The sequence below is a fragment of the Stenella coeruleoalba genome (genome assembly GCF_951394435.1).
Source record: "Stenella coeruleoalba genome assembly, chromosome: 20".
In the NCBI taxonomy this organism is placed as follows: domain Eukaryota; kingdom Metazoa; phylum Chordata; class Mammalia; order Artiodactyla; family Delphinidae; genus Stenella; species Stenella coeruleoalba.
The window spans coordinates 35,462,200-35,478,349 of NC_137166.1; the positions used below are offsets into that span (position 1 = coordinate 35,462,200).

The 16,150-nt window shown below is 46.9% G+C and overlaps 1 protein-coding gene and 1 pseudogene across 2 annotated transcripts in view; both read left to right on the forward strand.

Moving 5' to 3' along the window:
- Positions 1 to 16,150, forward strand: part of LOC307178433 (ATP-binding cassette sub-family C member 12-like) — a 154,783-nt pseudogene that overhangs the window by 23,065 nt on the left and 115,568 nt on the right. The window contains exons 8-12 of the transcript in view: positions 126 to 385; positions 3,339 to 3,410; positions 5,854 to 5,977; positions 8,672 to 8,744; positions 10,386 to 10,448. The product of the transcript in view is annotated as an ATP-binding cassette sub-family C member 12-like (transcript). The remainder of the gene's footprint in view (positions 1 to 125; positions 386 to 3,338; positions 3,411 to 5,853; positions 5,978 to 8,671; positions 8,745 to 10,385; positions 10,449 to 16,150) is intronic.
- LOC307179084 (ATP-binding cassette sub-family C member 11-like) overlaps positions 10,497 to 16,150 on the forward strand; it is a gene marked incomplete at its 5' end in the record, with an annotated part of 36,060 nt that continues 30,406 nt past the window's right edge. The window contains 3 exon segments of the mRNA XM_079907854.1: positions 10,497 to 10,589; positions 12,354 to 12,450; positions 14,179 to 14,268. Of these exon segments, the coding sequence (XP_079763980.1) occupies positions 10,497 to 10,589; positions 12,354 to 12,450; positions 14,179 to 14,268 (280 nt within the window).

Consider the following 16,150-nt stretch of genomic DNA (forward strand, 5'->3'; position numbering starts at 1 on the left):
AGACTTTTACGATTTATTAGAAGTTCATAAACCAGGCCAATGGGCAGGCCAGTAAAATGGGTACATATTCCTACTGGATTAGAGAACTGAATTCCTCCTCCCTTCCTTTCCTTTCTTCTGTACAGAAATTTTTCCTCCAGGAGAGCCCTGTCATAAATGTCAAGGCATCGAAAGACCCCAGCAAAACAGTGGTTTGGGGGTAGGCCACCTTGTCGTGGAGAAAGACCTGCCCCGGGATCGTCAATGGAGCCTTGGAGCTGGAGAAGAACGGACACACTCCTGAGGGGATGACCAGGGCTCAGCCACCTCTGGGTGCCCTCAGGCCAGAGGACAAAGGGACACCCGGGCCCCAGAGTTGCACAAGATAAACCTGGTGGTGTCAAAGGTAGCCTCATCTGGGCCATGCAGGCGGGCTGGCTGCCAGACTTTTGGGGCCTGAGGCTGGGAGACTGACCTGGCACCCTACCATTTCCTTGGCTAAAGACTGCCCTCTCCGAGATCTCCCTTTAAAATAGAAAATTTCCATGGAGAGAAAAAAAGAGAGAGAGAGAGAGAGAGAAAAAAAGAAAATTTCCATGGAGGGCAAATAGGAAGTCTTTCAAACTTAAGTGTAAATCAGTTGATCATCTAAACTTGTTTTGTAACAGCATGACAAATGATGATGGTCCCTTTTAAACTTTTACATTTTGGCATGACATTTCAGAATACTGTGGGACCATGAGACAAAATTAAGTTGGACCACACTCTTTATGTCTTACTTTTAAAGAAATAATGTTAATTTACATTTTCCTAGTTGAAGATAGTAATTAGGTTTCTAAGTTGTATACTGTGTTTATTGGTGGCAGTGACACCAAAGATAGAGGCAGTGGATAGAAGTTTTTAAACTGGAAAGAAAACATGAATGACACTACGTTTTCAAAGTCTCTTGTACTTATTTAGTCTATAACAAAATTTGATTCATCTGTCTTATTCCACTGCTAGTCTTTTAAATATGTCTTTAACACAGCGTATCCTTTAATTCTTCATTAAAATGGATGTAAGTGGATGTTTCAAAGTCATCTAAAAAAACAAAAACAAACAAAGAAACAAAAAACAGAACAGCAAGCTGTGTGTGTGCTGGTCTTTGGAGGGAACAAGGATAAGGGGAACGAAACTAAACTAACATTTATTAAGTTCCTAGTGTGTGCCAAGCACGGTGCTACGTGTTTCAATTTGGTTATTCTGTGAACTGACATTACTTGGCTTCTTCTCTGACTAATATTTGCAAGGACTGGCTTCCCTGCTCTGTCCAAATCTCTTATCTTCTCTATTATCTATTAATATCTGGTAAAATATTATAGATATTAATGTCTAATAATAATATAGATACAGAATGTAGACATATATCTAAGATAGATATATCTAAAACAGGTATAAATATCTAATAGTAATCAATATAGACATCTAAGAGTAATAAATATTAATAGTACTATCAATTAATATCTAATGTCAATTAGATATCTATACTTTCCCCCTTGGTGATCTCCTGCAGTCCCATGGCTCTAAGTTCCATCTCTATGGTATTATCTCTAGCCTTGAAGTCTCCTCTGAGCTCCAGACTCAACTGTCTATTTACCATCTCCTCTTCAATGCCTACCAAACATTTCAAACAAAACAAGACCGAAAAAGGACTCTTGGTTTTCACCCTCTCCGACCCATTCCCCATGTCTTCCCCATCTCAGGAGGTGGCATCACATCTTTCCAGTGGTCGAGGTCCTGGAAGTCAAACTTGATTCCTGTCTTTTCCTCCCACCAATCCAGTCCGTCAGCAAGGCCTGGCAGCTCTGCTTCAGCATCTCTCCCGGACCAGCCTCCTCTCACCACAGCCCCCTCCACTGCCCTAGCCCCAGCCACCAGCATGCCATGCCCAGCCCCTCTAAGGGCCCCCTTCCCAGCCTCTCTGCTTTCACTTTTGCCCTCTTACAGTCCATTACACACAGTGGACAGAGAGAGCTTTCTAAAACAAACCAATTCAAGTCACTCTCCTGTGGTGGTCCGAGCGCAGGTTGGAAAAGAACTTCCAGGCACAAGGCAGAATGTAAGGAAGATAGAGTTTATTAAAGAGAAGCGTTGCTGCAAGAACAGCTGGCTGACTTCCCGGTAGCCAGGGAAAGTCGACAATGAGCAAGCGTTGCTTGTCTCTTTCTATAGCCAGGGAACCTGCAAGTCATCCGCTGACTGGTCAGAGTATGTATACTTTCAGTGTGCTGAGCAGGAGAAAAACGGGCCAAATGTCTTTCCTTATATGGGATGGGAAAGGGACAGGGCATGCTGCTTGGGAGGGCTCTGGGACATTGCAATGGTCCCATTGTGACAGAGTGATAGGAGTCCCATTACTCTTTGCTCTGGCAATATTGGCCCTTTGAGTTTATCTGTTCTTTGTCCTTGGAGCTCACCACATCTCCTGCTTAAACCAATTCAAGCCACTCTCCTGCTTAAGCCCTTCAGTGACTTTCCACTGCACTTAGGATAGAGTCCAGGTCTCCCTGAGCACCTGCCCACATCTCCAAGCTCGTCTCCCATTCGTTCCCTCCACACCAGCCCTCTCACCACTCTTTGGCAGCCAACCTTGTTCCTGTCTCAGGACCTTTGTTCCTGCTGTTCCCATGGTGTGAAACCTCCAGATCTTCCTATATCTCTCTCCTTCTTGTCATTCAGGTCTCAGCTGCAATGACACGTGCTTTTAAGAAGGCTTCCCTGGCCAGCTCATCTAACATTGCTTTAACCTCCAACTGTCTGTCATGGTAGCCAATTTCATTTTACTAATATCACTTACCACCATCTGAAATTTGTTTTCTTATTTATTTCATGGGTTGTCTCTCTCCACTAGTTGTAAACTTAATGAGAGTTCTTTTCTTCATTACTTGGTACACGAAGAAATGCACATGACTATTTGATGGATGAATGAATGAATGAATGAATGTATGCTCAATTTGGTGAGGTTGGCTTCGTTATCCCTATTTTACAGATGAAGAAACCGAGGCACAGAAAGTCTAAGTGACTTGCCCAGGAACATAGAATAGAACAGATGCAGATCTGGAATTTGGGTTTCTTGCCTGACAGGACCATCTATCCATGATTCCTCTCTGCCACTCCCATGCAATTTCCTTCCTCTGAGGTTGCCCCATCCCACCTGTACAGACCAGCCTCTGAGCTCCTCTTGAGCCTTGTTTGTCTGAGGGGCCTTGGGGGTGCATGTGGGTATTTTGTTTTCTGTCTGTCATTTTGTGTTCAGACAATAGACCCGCCCTGGGTGAGTCACCTGTCCCAACGCTGGTCTGTCCTCCTTGGCTTTGCAAGGGACCATGCTAGGGGTCTGTGGCAACACAGGCAGTGGCAAGAGCAGCCTGTTGTCAGCCATCCTGGGGGAGGTAAGTGTCTTGTGGCCCATGCGTGTCCACCCGCAGCAGGGCCAGGGGCTCCCAGGCTCCAGTTCCCCCAGTAAGTTGCACCACCACTTTCTTCCACGAAGGGGGTCTAAGCCAACAGAGTTTTTATAAATTGAAAACAGTTGAGCATGCCCCGAGGGGGAGGTGAGTTATGAATGGTGCTTCCCTTTCACCCTCCAGCTGGGGGTACTGCCTCTTAGGACACCTAGAGATCCACCCTCATCTGTTCTCCATGCTTTCCCCGCCCTGTGTTGTAATCAACCAGCTACCAAGGTGATGATACAGGGCATCTCAACATTTAATATGATAACAAAAATCATCTCACGAAGCCAGATTCGGAGTGGGACACATGTCCCTTGGGAGACAGCATGGGGAGTGAACTGTGGAGGGAGAGAGAAGGGGAAGAAGGGAGGGAGAAGGGGAAGAAGGGAGGGAGAAGGGAGGGAGAAGGGAGGGAGGGGATGAGGAGAGGAGGCCCGTCTCAGTCCCACTCCAGCAGCAGAATTCACATGCCTGCCGGGTGCCCTGCCATTGAGATCTGAACCGTCTAACTGCATTGCCTCTGGACATTCTGAAGGGCTGCTTCGTCTGCAGTTGTGCAGGCATGTGGTTCAGCCCACCCCAGTTTCCAAGAACACCAACCCATTTCCCCAAAACACTTGAGGTCACGTTGCACACCTCCTAGTGAACAGCACCATAAAACGGCCACGACCCCTGGTATATGTGTATGGCTCCCTCCCCACCGGGGTCTCACCAGCACTTCCATATTCAGCCTCAGTCTCACCCCGCCCTGGGGCTTCTCTCGCTCCCCCTCCCTACTTTGCCCATCGTCCCTCCTTCCCAGTGCTTGGGAAAACTAGCTGGTGTCCTTCGTTTACTGTGCTTCTCCCTCACCTCCTCCTTCTGCATGTCCGTAGCCAAACTCATCACCTCCTAGGAAAGTGGCCATGTTGTCAATAGCAGTTCTCTCCTAATACCTCATTCTGATGGGTCATTTGTTTGGCTCCACATGTGATGGCCTTTCCCCAACTTCTTTGCAGCTGGGGAGAAGAAAGACTCCACTTTTTTTTTTTTTTTTTTTTTTTTTGCGGCACACGGGCCTCTCCCTGTTGTGGCCTCTCCCGTTGCGGAGCACAGGCTCCGGACGTGCAGGCTCAGTGGCCATGGCTCACGGGCCCAGCTGCTCCTTGGCATGTGGGATCTTCCCGGACCAGGGCACGAACCCGTATCCCCTGCATCGGCAGGCGGACTCTCAACCACTGCGCCACCAGGGAAGCCCCACTTTTTTTTTAACAGTAAAAATAGTTTGAATAGTACTTGCATGCGAGGCCCTGTGCTCAGAGCTTCCCATTGTTTTCCTTTGACCTGAAAGCAACCCCATGAGGAAGGCATGGACATTAAGGTCAGTTTATATGTGTGTAAATGAGGTTGAGAGAGGTGACTTGCCCAAGATCGTCAGCAGGTGAGAGGGGGAGCCGGGGCTGACACCCAGTCTAGCTGATGTCAGAGTTCTGCTTCTCATCATAGCTATGTTTCCTGGCAGCTTCCGTTCAGGGTCACCTTTCTACATGGCCAGGGGCATATCAGTTTCCTCTTCAAATGAACCAATTGCTTTCCTTCCAATAAAGGAAAACAAAAAGATGTCATTTTAAAGTTTTGTTCTTATTAAATTAAAGCCTGTCTTCAAATCAGAAGTAGGGAGCACAGGATAATAAAGAGAAAGAAGTACACGATGATGAGGTCCTCTGCTGGGGTCCTGGGCATGAGGGTTATGGCCTTGATTTATTTTAATGTGTGCTTTTAAATTTATTATACAGAAAAGCAGGAAGAACACTGCAGTAAAGACCCGTACGCCCACCACCGAGATTCAAGAGTTGATACAGCGTTTGCATATTTGCCACATCTATGTAGAAACATACTTTGTAGAAGTATTTTAAATTACAGAGATTATGACACTTTTCCCACTAAATACTTCATCATGATGTCCAAAAAGTAAGGGCATTTTCCCATCTAACCAAGATGACATTATCACACCTAACAAACTAGTAATAATTCTGTGATATCCAAGGATAGGCAGAGATGGCCTGGAACTTTCCATCTCACGGTGAACATCAGGGAGGCACTCCTTGCTAGGGATTGGGGCTGGGGAAATAAGAGAAAGAAAGTATGGGGTGACTTCAATGCAAACCTTGGATTCAGGCACAGCAGAAATAGGTCTGGCTTCACTCCAAATACTGCCCCACGTCCTCAGGCCTTCCCTCAGCCTCACCAGTGGGCCTGGCAGGACCATGTTAAGATCCCGTTTACGTGGGAAAGCCCCCAGGCTCCTGGAGCACAGTGGGGCCCTGGGCACTGTGGCTGCTGAGCCAGGCGGGGTCTGTGCCCTGGTTGACCCAGTCCTGAGGCTAGACTCACTCCGCCGCAGACGCACTTGCTGGAGGGCTCGGTGAGGGTGCACGGAAGCCTGGTCTATGTCCCCCCGCAGGCCTGGATCATCGGGGGAGCATTCGGGAAAGAATTCTCATAGGAAGCCAGTACAACAAGGCCCGGTAAGCTTCTCGAGGGGTAGGGCGGGACGTCGGGGTGTGTGGCTGGTTTGCGGAGGGACCCCTGGCAACTGCTAACTCTTGCTGTGTGCTCACTTATATGCATCCCTGTGTTCCCTTCTCGTCGGCAAAGAAATATTCTTACCATATCCATTTTCTAGGCAAGTCAGGTGAGCCCCCAAGAGGTGAAATAATTTGTCCAAAATCATTCAGCTGCTAGGATATGACAGAGCCAGAATTTGAACCCGGTTGCTTTCAGAAACTTCAGGCTTAACTATTATGCTATTCTGGCTCAAAATAACCCTCCCCTTCCAAAAATGTTACTTTAAAACTGCGTTAATTAATTCCTAACCCCTAAGTCAAAAGGGAAAACACATGGGGTGATGAGGTTGTGCAACATAGAGGGAAGGAGTTTGGATTCACAGCCCAGTGAGCCGCCCGCCTCCCACCCACACCCCTCCTTGCCCTTTGCGACCTCTCCCTGCCAGGGTCCCGGGGTGGACCTGCTTGAGACATGCACTTGGAAATCGTGAGTGAAGTCTAGTCAGTGGAGGATCCAGGAAAAGTGCCCTGATTGCTGCAGCCGTGCTTCCAGCTCTGCTGGACTCTGGCCTCCTTCGACTGTTTGCTTGATTTTGCAATCTGCCCCTTGTAACAGTGCTGAGGGGCATAGATATGTGGGTGTATAAATCGGTCATCTCCAGCCAGTTGTTCTGTGGGCGCCTCAACATCAGGTCCAATGCCGACTTGTGAGCACCCTGCTAACCCAGCCCCCACCCCGCCTGCTTCTCTTCTCAAATTCCCAGATAGGCTTAATGGCATCACTGAACTGTGCATCCCAAGGAGGCTGACGCCTCCACCTCTGATACCTTCCACATCTAATTGGTCAGCAACCCTGCATGACTCAACCTCCTAAAAAGCTCTTGTATTTCCCTTCTCTTCTCCATCTCCACTGCCAGTTCTGGGCTGTGACCTCCTGCTTAAACTGTGCCCACTGCCCCTGCCTTTGGGTCCCTGTCTCTAACTTTCGCCCTCTCTGTTCCTTTCTGTGCACTGCCGCCAGGTCAGTTGTCCTAAAAGACAGCTCTCATCTTGTCGTTGCTCGGCTTTCAGACTGACATGACTCATAGAGCAGTTTTGAAATATCTGTCAAAAATAAAAATGGGGCTTCCCTGGTGGCACATTGGTTGAGAGTCCGCCTGCCAATGCAGGGGACATGGGTTCGTGCCCCGGTCCGGGAAGATCCCACATGCCACGGAGCAGCTGGGCCCGTGAGCAATGGCCGCTGAGCCTGCGCGTCCGGAGCCTGTGCTCCGCAAAGGGAGAGGTCACAACAGTGAGAGGCCTGCTTACCGCAAATAAATAAATAAAAATAAAAATGCACCAACTTTTGACTCAGAAAATCCACAGCTAGATATTTAATGCATAGATTATGTCCCCCATGAACACCAAGACCCATGTACAAGAATGTTCACATCGAATTATTCAGGGTAGCAAAAGATTAGAAGCAACCCAAATGTCCAGCATTAGGGCACTGGTTAAACAATTTATGGCGCATCCGTATAATGGAACACTGTAGTGTCATTAAAACAGTGTAAACGTATATCTGCTGCACGTGTACATGTATCAGTAGATTATTTCTGAATATGTGCATAGGAAACTCTATTAGTGACTGATTCCGAGGAAAGCAACTAAGGGTCAAAGATGCAAGGGAGATTTGCTTTTCACCTTTTCTTCCTTTTGTTCTGTTCAAATATTTACCAAGCGCACGTGCTGGATTAAAAGAAATGAAGGTTCTCAAGATTGCTTTGGCCTTAAAAAACTACAAATAGAGCTACCATACGACCCAGCAATCCCACTACTGGGCATATACCCTGAGAAAACCATAATTCAAAAAGAGTCATGTACCAAAATGTTCATTGCAGCTCTATTTACAATAGCCCGGAGATGGAAACAACCTAAGTGTCCATCATCGGATGAATGGATAAAGAAGATGTGGCACATATATACAATGGAATATTACTCAGCCATAAAAAGAAACGAAATTGAGTTATTTGTAGTGAGGTGGATGGACCTAGAGTCTGTCATACAGAGTGAAGTAAGTCAGAAAGAGAAAAACAAATACCGTATGCTAACACATATATATGGAATCTAAGAAAAAAAAGGATCATGAAGAACATAGGGGTAAGACGGGAATAAAGACACAGACCTACTAGAGAATGGACTTGAGGATATGGGGAGGGGGAAGGGTAAGCTGTGACAAAGTGAGAGAGTGGCATGGACATATATACACTACCAAACGTAAAATAGATAGCTAGTGGGAAGTAGCTGCATAGCACAGGGAGATCAGCTTCGTGCTTTGTGACCACCTAGAGGGGTGGGATAGGGAGGGTGGGAGGGAGGGAGATGCAAGAGGGAAGAGATATGGGGACATATGTATATGTATAACTGATTCACTCTGTTATAAAGCAGAAACTAACACACCATTGTAAAGCAATTATACTCCAATAAAGATGTTAAAAAATAAAAGAAATGAAGGGAGGAAGGAAATGAAAAAAGCCTCCTGTGGTTTACCATTAAATGGAGGATCGAGGCCAAATTTCTCAGCATGGAATGCAAGCCCTTCCCTTCCAAACTTGGGAAGGCTGGAGGGTGTGCGCCTGGCCACTTGTCTCTTTAGCTCCCTGTCCTTCACAGGTACCTCCAGGTGCTCCACTGCTGCTCCCTGAACCACGACCTGGAAATTCTGCCCTTCGGAGACATGACGGAGGTGAGCTGGAGGCGAGCGTCCCCCAGCCCTGTTGTGACAGAGCCCCTGTCATGGTGTTCCGGGGTCCCCAGCCTGCCTCTCTGGGTAGGTAGAGGAAGGACCCCGGCTCTTCCTTCCCAAAGTAGCCCGAGCTGGCTCTGCAGCCTCAGAGCCTCCCACACCGAAGGAGGGAAGTTGGGGCTCATCTGACCTTGGGAGCTGACAAAGAGGCTATCTTGCCCCACAAGGGTGGGAGCTGACCTCCGACTTCTCCTTCTGAAGCAAGAGAGGAGACCCTGTGAAGATAAGAAGCTTCCGGATGTTCACCTTTGCCCCACCCACTGCCCTGCTCCTCTCTGGCAGCACTTCCTTTGACAGTGGGAATGACAACCGTGGCCCCACCACGGCAGTGTCAGTTCTGACTGCTGCGTTGTCCTGATAACTCTCCATCTCGCACATCTGTAGCCACCTTTATTCCATATAAGACCTACGTAAGATAAAAGCAACATTGTTGTCTTGATTTTGTTATCTAATAATAGATAGATTATCTTACTGCATTCAAGGTACTATTCTAGCAACTCTAATGTATTGTCTTAGTTAAGCCTCAGATAACCCTAGGAGGTCAGTTCTTTTATTATCCTTCCTTTAAGGATGGGCGTGTGGAGAGCAGAGAGCTCAACTGTCTTGTTCAGGGTCATGTTTTCAGTAGGAAGAACCAGGTCTGGTCTGTAAAATGCGTCAGTAATAGTACTGAGCTCATCAGGATGATGTGAGGTTTAAGAAAGTTGATACATACATGCTTTGAATTGTGCCTGGCATAGTGTAGGTGTTACGCCCTCATTAGAGGAACACAGTAGGCATTTATTCAGTTTTGCTGAGTGAGTAGGGAAACTGAGCTTTGCCCAGGTCAAGCAGCTTATCTATGGTCACATGGTGAACTGGAGGCGGAGCAGTGACAACAGGTCACCCTGCTGTTCTTTAAACTCTACTTCTTCTCTACAGAGTCTCCAGAGTTCATGGAAGAGCAGGGATAGGACTTAGACCTTGGCTGCCTCGTCCTCAGAGCCTGGCTGAGGGATGCGCCAGCCGGTAGCTGTCTGGGGTGCCAGTCTGCTAGAGGACCCCAGGCATTCTGCCCAGTGATTCTGGTTTGCACCCTCGACTCCTGACATGATGGGTGTCATGGAAGGTGGCCCTTCCCAGGGCAGCCACAGCAGAGCCTGCCCACCACCGCAGCTATGGTGCAAACAGTCTTGGGCAATATCCCAAACCCAGGCCAGTGGTCCTCCCAGTTGGTGGTTGCAGTCAACGGAGATTTAAAACATGGATAAGATGTAAGAAGGTGCTGTTTCTTGGGAATAAATGATTTACTTTACAAACTAAATTGTCAAAAGTTTAATACACCTTCTGAGAAGCTGACTGATTTAGAAAAATTGTATCTAATTATGAATTACAAATTTTAGTTAACTGAAAATCAGTTTTTTCATCCCCTACTAAGCAGATTTTGAAAAATAATTTTTAAATGCCAGGGGTGCCAAATCATTAGGTGTCCAGGAGTGTGCATCGAGGGGGCTCAGTCTGTCCACCTGCCCACCTGGCTGGTGGGAGCACACCTGGCTGGGTCACACTCTAGACACAATGCCTTTGGCTGCCTGTCCGCAGATCAGGGAGTGGGGCCTCAACCTCTCGGGGGGGCAGAAGCAGAGGATCAGCCTGGCCCGAGCTGTCTACTCTGACCGCGAGCTTCACCTGCTGGACAACCCCCTGTCGGCCATGGACACCCAAGTGGGGAAGCACATCTTTGAGGAGTGCATTAACAAGGCACTCTGGGGGAAGACCGTCACCCTGGTGACCCACCAGCAGCCGGTGACCACCCTCCCAGGGCTCTGGCCATGACTGGCAGATAATGTAGCTCCGCAAGCCCCTACCGTCTCAGTGTGATCAATAGCCTCCCAGAAGCTACCCCCTCATCTCAGACAGATGCCGAAGTCAGGGAGAACTTGATTTCCTCTGCTTTCCACGTGGAGAAGATAGGCTGGTAGGAATTGAAACCAAATTTTAAAGTCTCCTTCATTTTCAAAATTGTGTGGGTGGCCACTGCTTTTGAAGTTACAGAAAAAAAGAAAAAACTCCCTGAGAGAAGAATTCCCCAAGTCTCACATTCTTCCATCAAGCACAGTGGCTGTGCTGGGTGCTGCCTCTCACGGGTCCTTTTCCCTAGATATGTTCATACCTGGTTTTGGCCTTAAGACCCTATTATTATTTCTCCCTCGTCTTCTATTTTGGCTTTACTATTTTTTTAAATTAATTAATTAATTTATTTTTGACTGTGTTGGGTCTTCGTTTCTGTGCGAGGGCTTTCTCCAGTTGCGGCGAGCGGAGGCCACTCTTCATCGCGGTGCACGGGCCTCTCACTATCGCGGCCTCTCTTGTTGCGGAGCACAGGCTCTAGAGCTCAGGCTCAGTAGTTGTGGCTCACAGGCCTAGTTGCTCCACGGCATGTGGGATCCTCCCAGACCAGGGCTCGAACCCGTGTCCCCTGCATTGGCAGGCAGACTCTCAACCACTGCACCACCAGGGAAGCCCTGGCTTTACTATTTTTTTGGTATAAAATATTTAAGACATAAAAACAGGTTAGAAAATAATCTAATGAAAGCCCATGTATCTACCACCCAGATGACACAGTCCGACGTTGATGGCCCTCAATTACACTCTCTTCCCTCCTTCCTGCCCCACTCACTCGGCTATTCATTGTTCCCATGTATGTCTTCACACTTTTACAACATACGTATGAATCTCCAGATGTGAGCAAGTGTCCTTTTGCATATTTAAAAACTTTACATAATTGACATTTTCCTTTCTGTGTCCTTCGGTAATTTGCTTTTCTACTCAACTTTATATTTTTAAGAACTTCCATGTGAAAACATGGAATTTTATTTCATTCTCACTTGCATTGTATTCCAATATCTGAATATTCCAGAATTTATTTCTCCAGGATGGACATTTAGGTTGTTTCCCATTTTTCACGTTTACAAGAAATGCTTCAACATACGTGCTTCTACATGTGCTTTTATGCACGTGTTTGAGAGGGCTTTTTTTAGGGTTGTGTTTTAGGAGTAGAATTATTGGTTCATAATTCTTCAAAAATCTTTAACTTTACTAGATATTGTCAAATTGTTTTTCAAAGTAGATGTACCAGTCTACAGCCCTTCCCCCACCCCGAACTTTATAAGAGTTCCACTTACCCCAGCCATTACCAACACCCGGGGTTGTCCAGTGTTTTAAGTTTTTGCCAAACTGGTGGCATAAAATACCTTGTCATGATTTAAATTTATATTTTCCTGTTGAATAGTGAAGTTGAATAGCTTTTTTGTATGCTTACTGAAGGCCTTATTTCTTCTGACTCTTCAGTATTTAGAGTTTTGTGACCAGACCATTTTGTTAGAAGATGGGAAAATCTGTGAAAAAGGAATTCACAGTGAGTTAATACAGAAGAAGGGGCGATACGCCCAGCTCATCCAGAAGATGCATGGGGAAGCCATACAGGTGATTTCCAACCCACCCCACGCTCACTCCTGACCCAACGGGGAGGACCACCCCCTGCATCCACAGCTTGTGTTTTCTCCCCAGGGAGTGTTGCAGGGCATAGCAAAGGCAGCAGAAGAGCTACAGGTGGAAGGTCGGGCCCAGACCACTTGTCCAGAAGAGCGTCTCAATGAAAATGCTGGTAAAAGTGCTGGGGAACAGAGTGAGAACCTCTGCCTGCCTGCATCTTCCAGAGGCCCTGGCATTTCCTCCTGGATGAGAGACCAGGCCATGTCACTCATTGAATGGGGTCCCAGACATCGCACATACAGGCTACAGATCCAAGTATCTGAGAGCTGTGGGGAGTGAACTGTGCTGGTCAGGAGGCCTGAAGCGTCCAGGAAGTGAGTGTTGGTGGGGAAACAGCTGAGCGTGTGCAGAGGCAGAGGCAGGATGGGGGTAGCTTTGACCTCGAGTGGCTCAAACTTAAAACTTTGCAAGGCATCTGGGCCATTAATTCATTACACTTTTTTTTTGAGAGCAAAGGTATTGAAAGTTAGAAATGATTTGGGCTCAGTCCTAGGCATCCAGAAGCTCATGGCCTTGCTCTTTTCTGAGACAAGGTAGCAGAAGAGAAAGTCTTTCTTTTTTTTTTTTGCTGTACGCGGGCCTCTCACTGTTGTGGCCTCTCCCGTTGTGGAGCACAGGCTCCGGACGCGCAGGCTCAGTGGCCATGGCTCACGGGCCCAGCCGCCCCGGGGCATGTGGGATCTTCCCGGACCAGGGCACGAACCCGTGTCCCCTGCATTAGCAGGCGGACTCTCAACCACTGCGCCACCAGGGGAGCCCTCTTTCATTTTTAAAATAAGACAAGATCTGGATTTGAATTCCAGCTCCGCTGCTCACAAAGCTGTGTGACCTTAGCCAAGCAAGTTAAACTCTCTGAACCCTCACTGGCAAAAGTAGAAGTAATAATGCTTACATTACAGGTCATAGTGGAGGTTAGAAGAGGACAGGTATAGGGAAGGTCTCAGGACAGTGCCTGGCACATTGTAGGTTTCTGTCACCAATAGAGTCTTCAGCTGCAAAGATCAGAAACCAATTTGGGCAGAAAAAGAATTTATTGGCAGAAAAGGGTGTAGATCACGGAATGAAAGGAAAAGTTGAAGAACCAGGCCTCAGCAACTTTGGGTTCTAAAGTAGCAGGAACACGTACAGAATCCTTTTGAAGAAAACCTACTCCAAACGTTTTTCATCTAGTTTAATTTCCCTCAAAATTAAAATTCCACAAAGAGAGCCCTCTTCTCCAGGGAGAACTGTGGTGCTGCTATTAGAAGGGAGAGCGTTGGGCAGAAACAACAGATGTCCCCCCCACAGGGCTGTCTCCTGTTATTGTTGTAGTTGTCATTGGCAACATCTACTGATATCTCCAGGCACCTGGTCTCTCTGCCCTGCTGTAGGCCAAGAGTCTGCTTGGGCTGGTGTCACAACTGTTTTTTGAGGAGTTGTCTCAGAAGTGTATTGCTACAAAGCATCGTAGCAATCATCTATAAGCCCGCCAGTTGTCAGATGAGGAAACAGAGAGGTTAAGTGATTTGCTTGAAGTTGTACAGTATCATGATGATAATTCTGGAACCCAGGTTTTCTAGTCCTAGGTCACTGCTTTCTTCATTCTCTCCTGCTGTCTCTCTCAAGCCACCAAGCCCTTGGGAACCGCAGGCCCTCCAGGGTTTATTGAATGGCTGGCGATGGACCCCCTTTTCAGACTTTGGAGCCGGGGCAAACCTGGAAATCCTGCTGGTTAGAGTCAGACTTGGGTGGGGCACTGGGTGGCAGCCAGAGCAGAAGGCTTTGCAAGGACTCCTCTTGACCCGGGAAGGAGATGCAGGAGATTGGGAGGCATACTGTTTCCTTCTTTTCGCTGATCCAGTGCTAGAAAATCAGCTCACACAGAAGGAGAAGATGGAAAAAGAGACCCTGAAGTGGAGCATCTACCACCAGTACATCCAGGCAGCCGGAGGTACGGGCTGTCAGATGCTCCAGGCCAGGTCTATCCCTGAAGCTGGGTCAGACCGGAACGTGCAAGGTCATGTGAGGTAGAGAGACCCAAAGGGTCATGCCATTCATGAGTTTAACTTACATAATCCCAACCATACTCAACTATAATAACTCTACCACCATATTCAATGCCGGAAGTTATGTTTTCATGTGTACTCGGCATTTCAAAATCAAATATGGTAAGACATAGACATGTAAATTATTGTCGCTAAGGGAAAAGTATTACTATGGATTCCTAGAAATAGGCATGGTATGCTATGAAGGGGAAGCACCAGGGCTGGTCAGGAGGCAGAGGGGCGGTAAGAGAAAGCATGGCCCAGAGCCTTTATTAGGTTTTTTGTGGGAAGGAGAGGGTGAGGCAGCGTAGGTACACTGAGTAAGCTTAGGATTGGATGGTTCAAACAATTCTGGCAGGCTCTGGGCTATAGGGTTGGTCCTAGTTGTCTGGTACCTGGTTCTGGGGTGATTTAGGGCAGGGGGAATATTGGTTTGGTGTGTGAGAGTCTGCTAAAAGAGGTGATTGGGAGTGTGGGCTGTAGATTGGTTGGTTTGTATATCAAAGATGTGCTCACAAGGAGTCATTTGCTCTCTCTAGGAATTAGCTAACCTTGGGAGGAGCAGTCTTCAGGATTAAGACCCCAAATAACACAGCATTAGGAATATGGAAAATAAGAAAGTATTGTTAAAATATTTCCTTGAAATAAAGAGTGCTAACCATACTCTTTATTTCAGTGTTTTACAAACTGCAGGTCCTGGCCCACTAGTGGGTTGTGAAATCAATTGAGTGGATTATAAGTAGCAATGAGAATAGAAATGAGAATAGAGTAGAAAATATCTGCATGTATCACAAAAGTAACATTGGTGAAGCTTGCATTTTCGTATGTATTAAAATGCATTTCTGAAGGTGGACGGCAATAAAAAGTTTCAAAGCTACTGCTCTATTAAATGTTGTATGTTACCAAATTCACACACATAACTAAACAAATTCATGCCATTCATGGGTTTAACTTACATAATCCCAACCATACTCAACTATAGTAACTCTACCACCATAGTCAATGCCGGAAGTTATGTTTTCATGTGTACTTGGCATTTCAAAATCAAATATGGTAAGACATAGACATGTAAATTATTGTCATGAAGGGAAAAGTATTACTATGGGTCCCTAACTAAACTATACAGTGTTGTAAACACAAAACCAAGTATATGATACTGTGCTTTTTGAGTAATTTAATTTTTGACAGTATTTTGACTCCATGCCAACTTTTTATGCTTCATTGACTTTGGAACCTAACCCTGGGTAAGGTGTATCTTCTCTCTACCTGTCTAGGGGAGGAAGAGGTAGGCTGCACATAGGACATCACCATCCTCACCCCTTCCACCGTGGGCATCCCTGCAGGACGTAACACAGAGGCTGACCAAAGCAGGGGAGCAGCAAATACTTGTGAAATGCATGAATGAATCAAGAAACCAATTGATCTGTATTCAGGAAGTACCTATTATGGACTAGGCTCTGTGCTGAGCTCTGGAGGCAAGGGGGTATAAAGTCACCTAAGAAACTACCCTGTAATCTAGTTGGAGAATTAGGACGTTGCATCCACCAGTAGCAAGAGAGATCTCTGGGACCAGGAATAATCTCAGATGTCTCAGATCAAAGAGAGGTGGCCCTTGAGTGGAGCTTAAGGAAGGGTAGAATTCAGTAAAAAGAATATGGGCATGGGACACAGACTGGAGAGGTGGATAGAGTGCCAGGGCAAGAGGCAGGTGCTAAAGGATGGCGTGTACCCTTTGTTTTCTCATCCTTGGCTTCAGCACTCACCAGCTCTGTGACTTTGGGCAAGTTA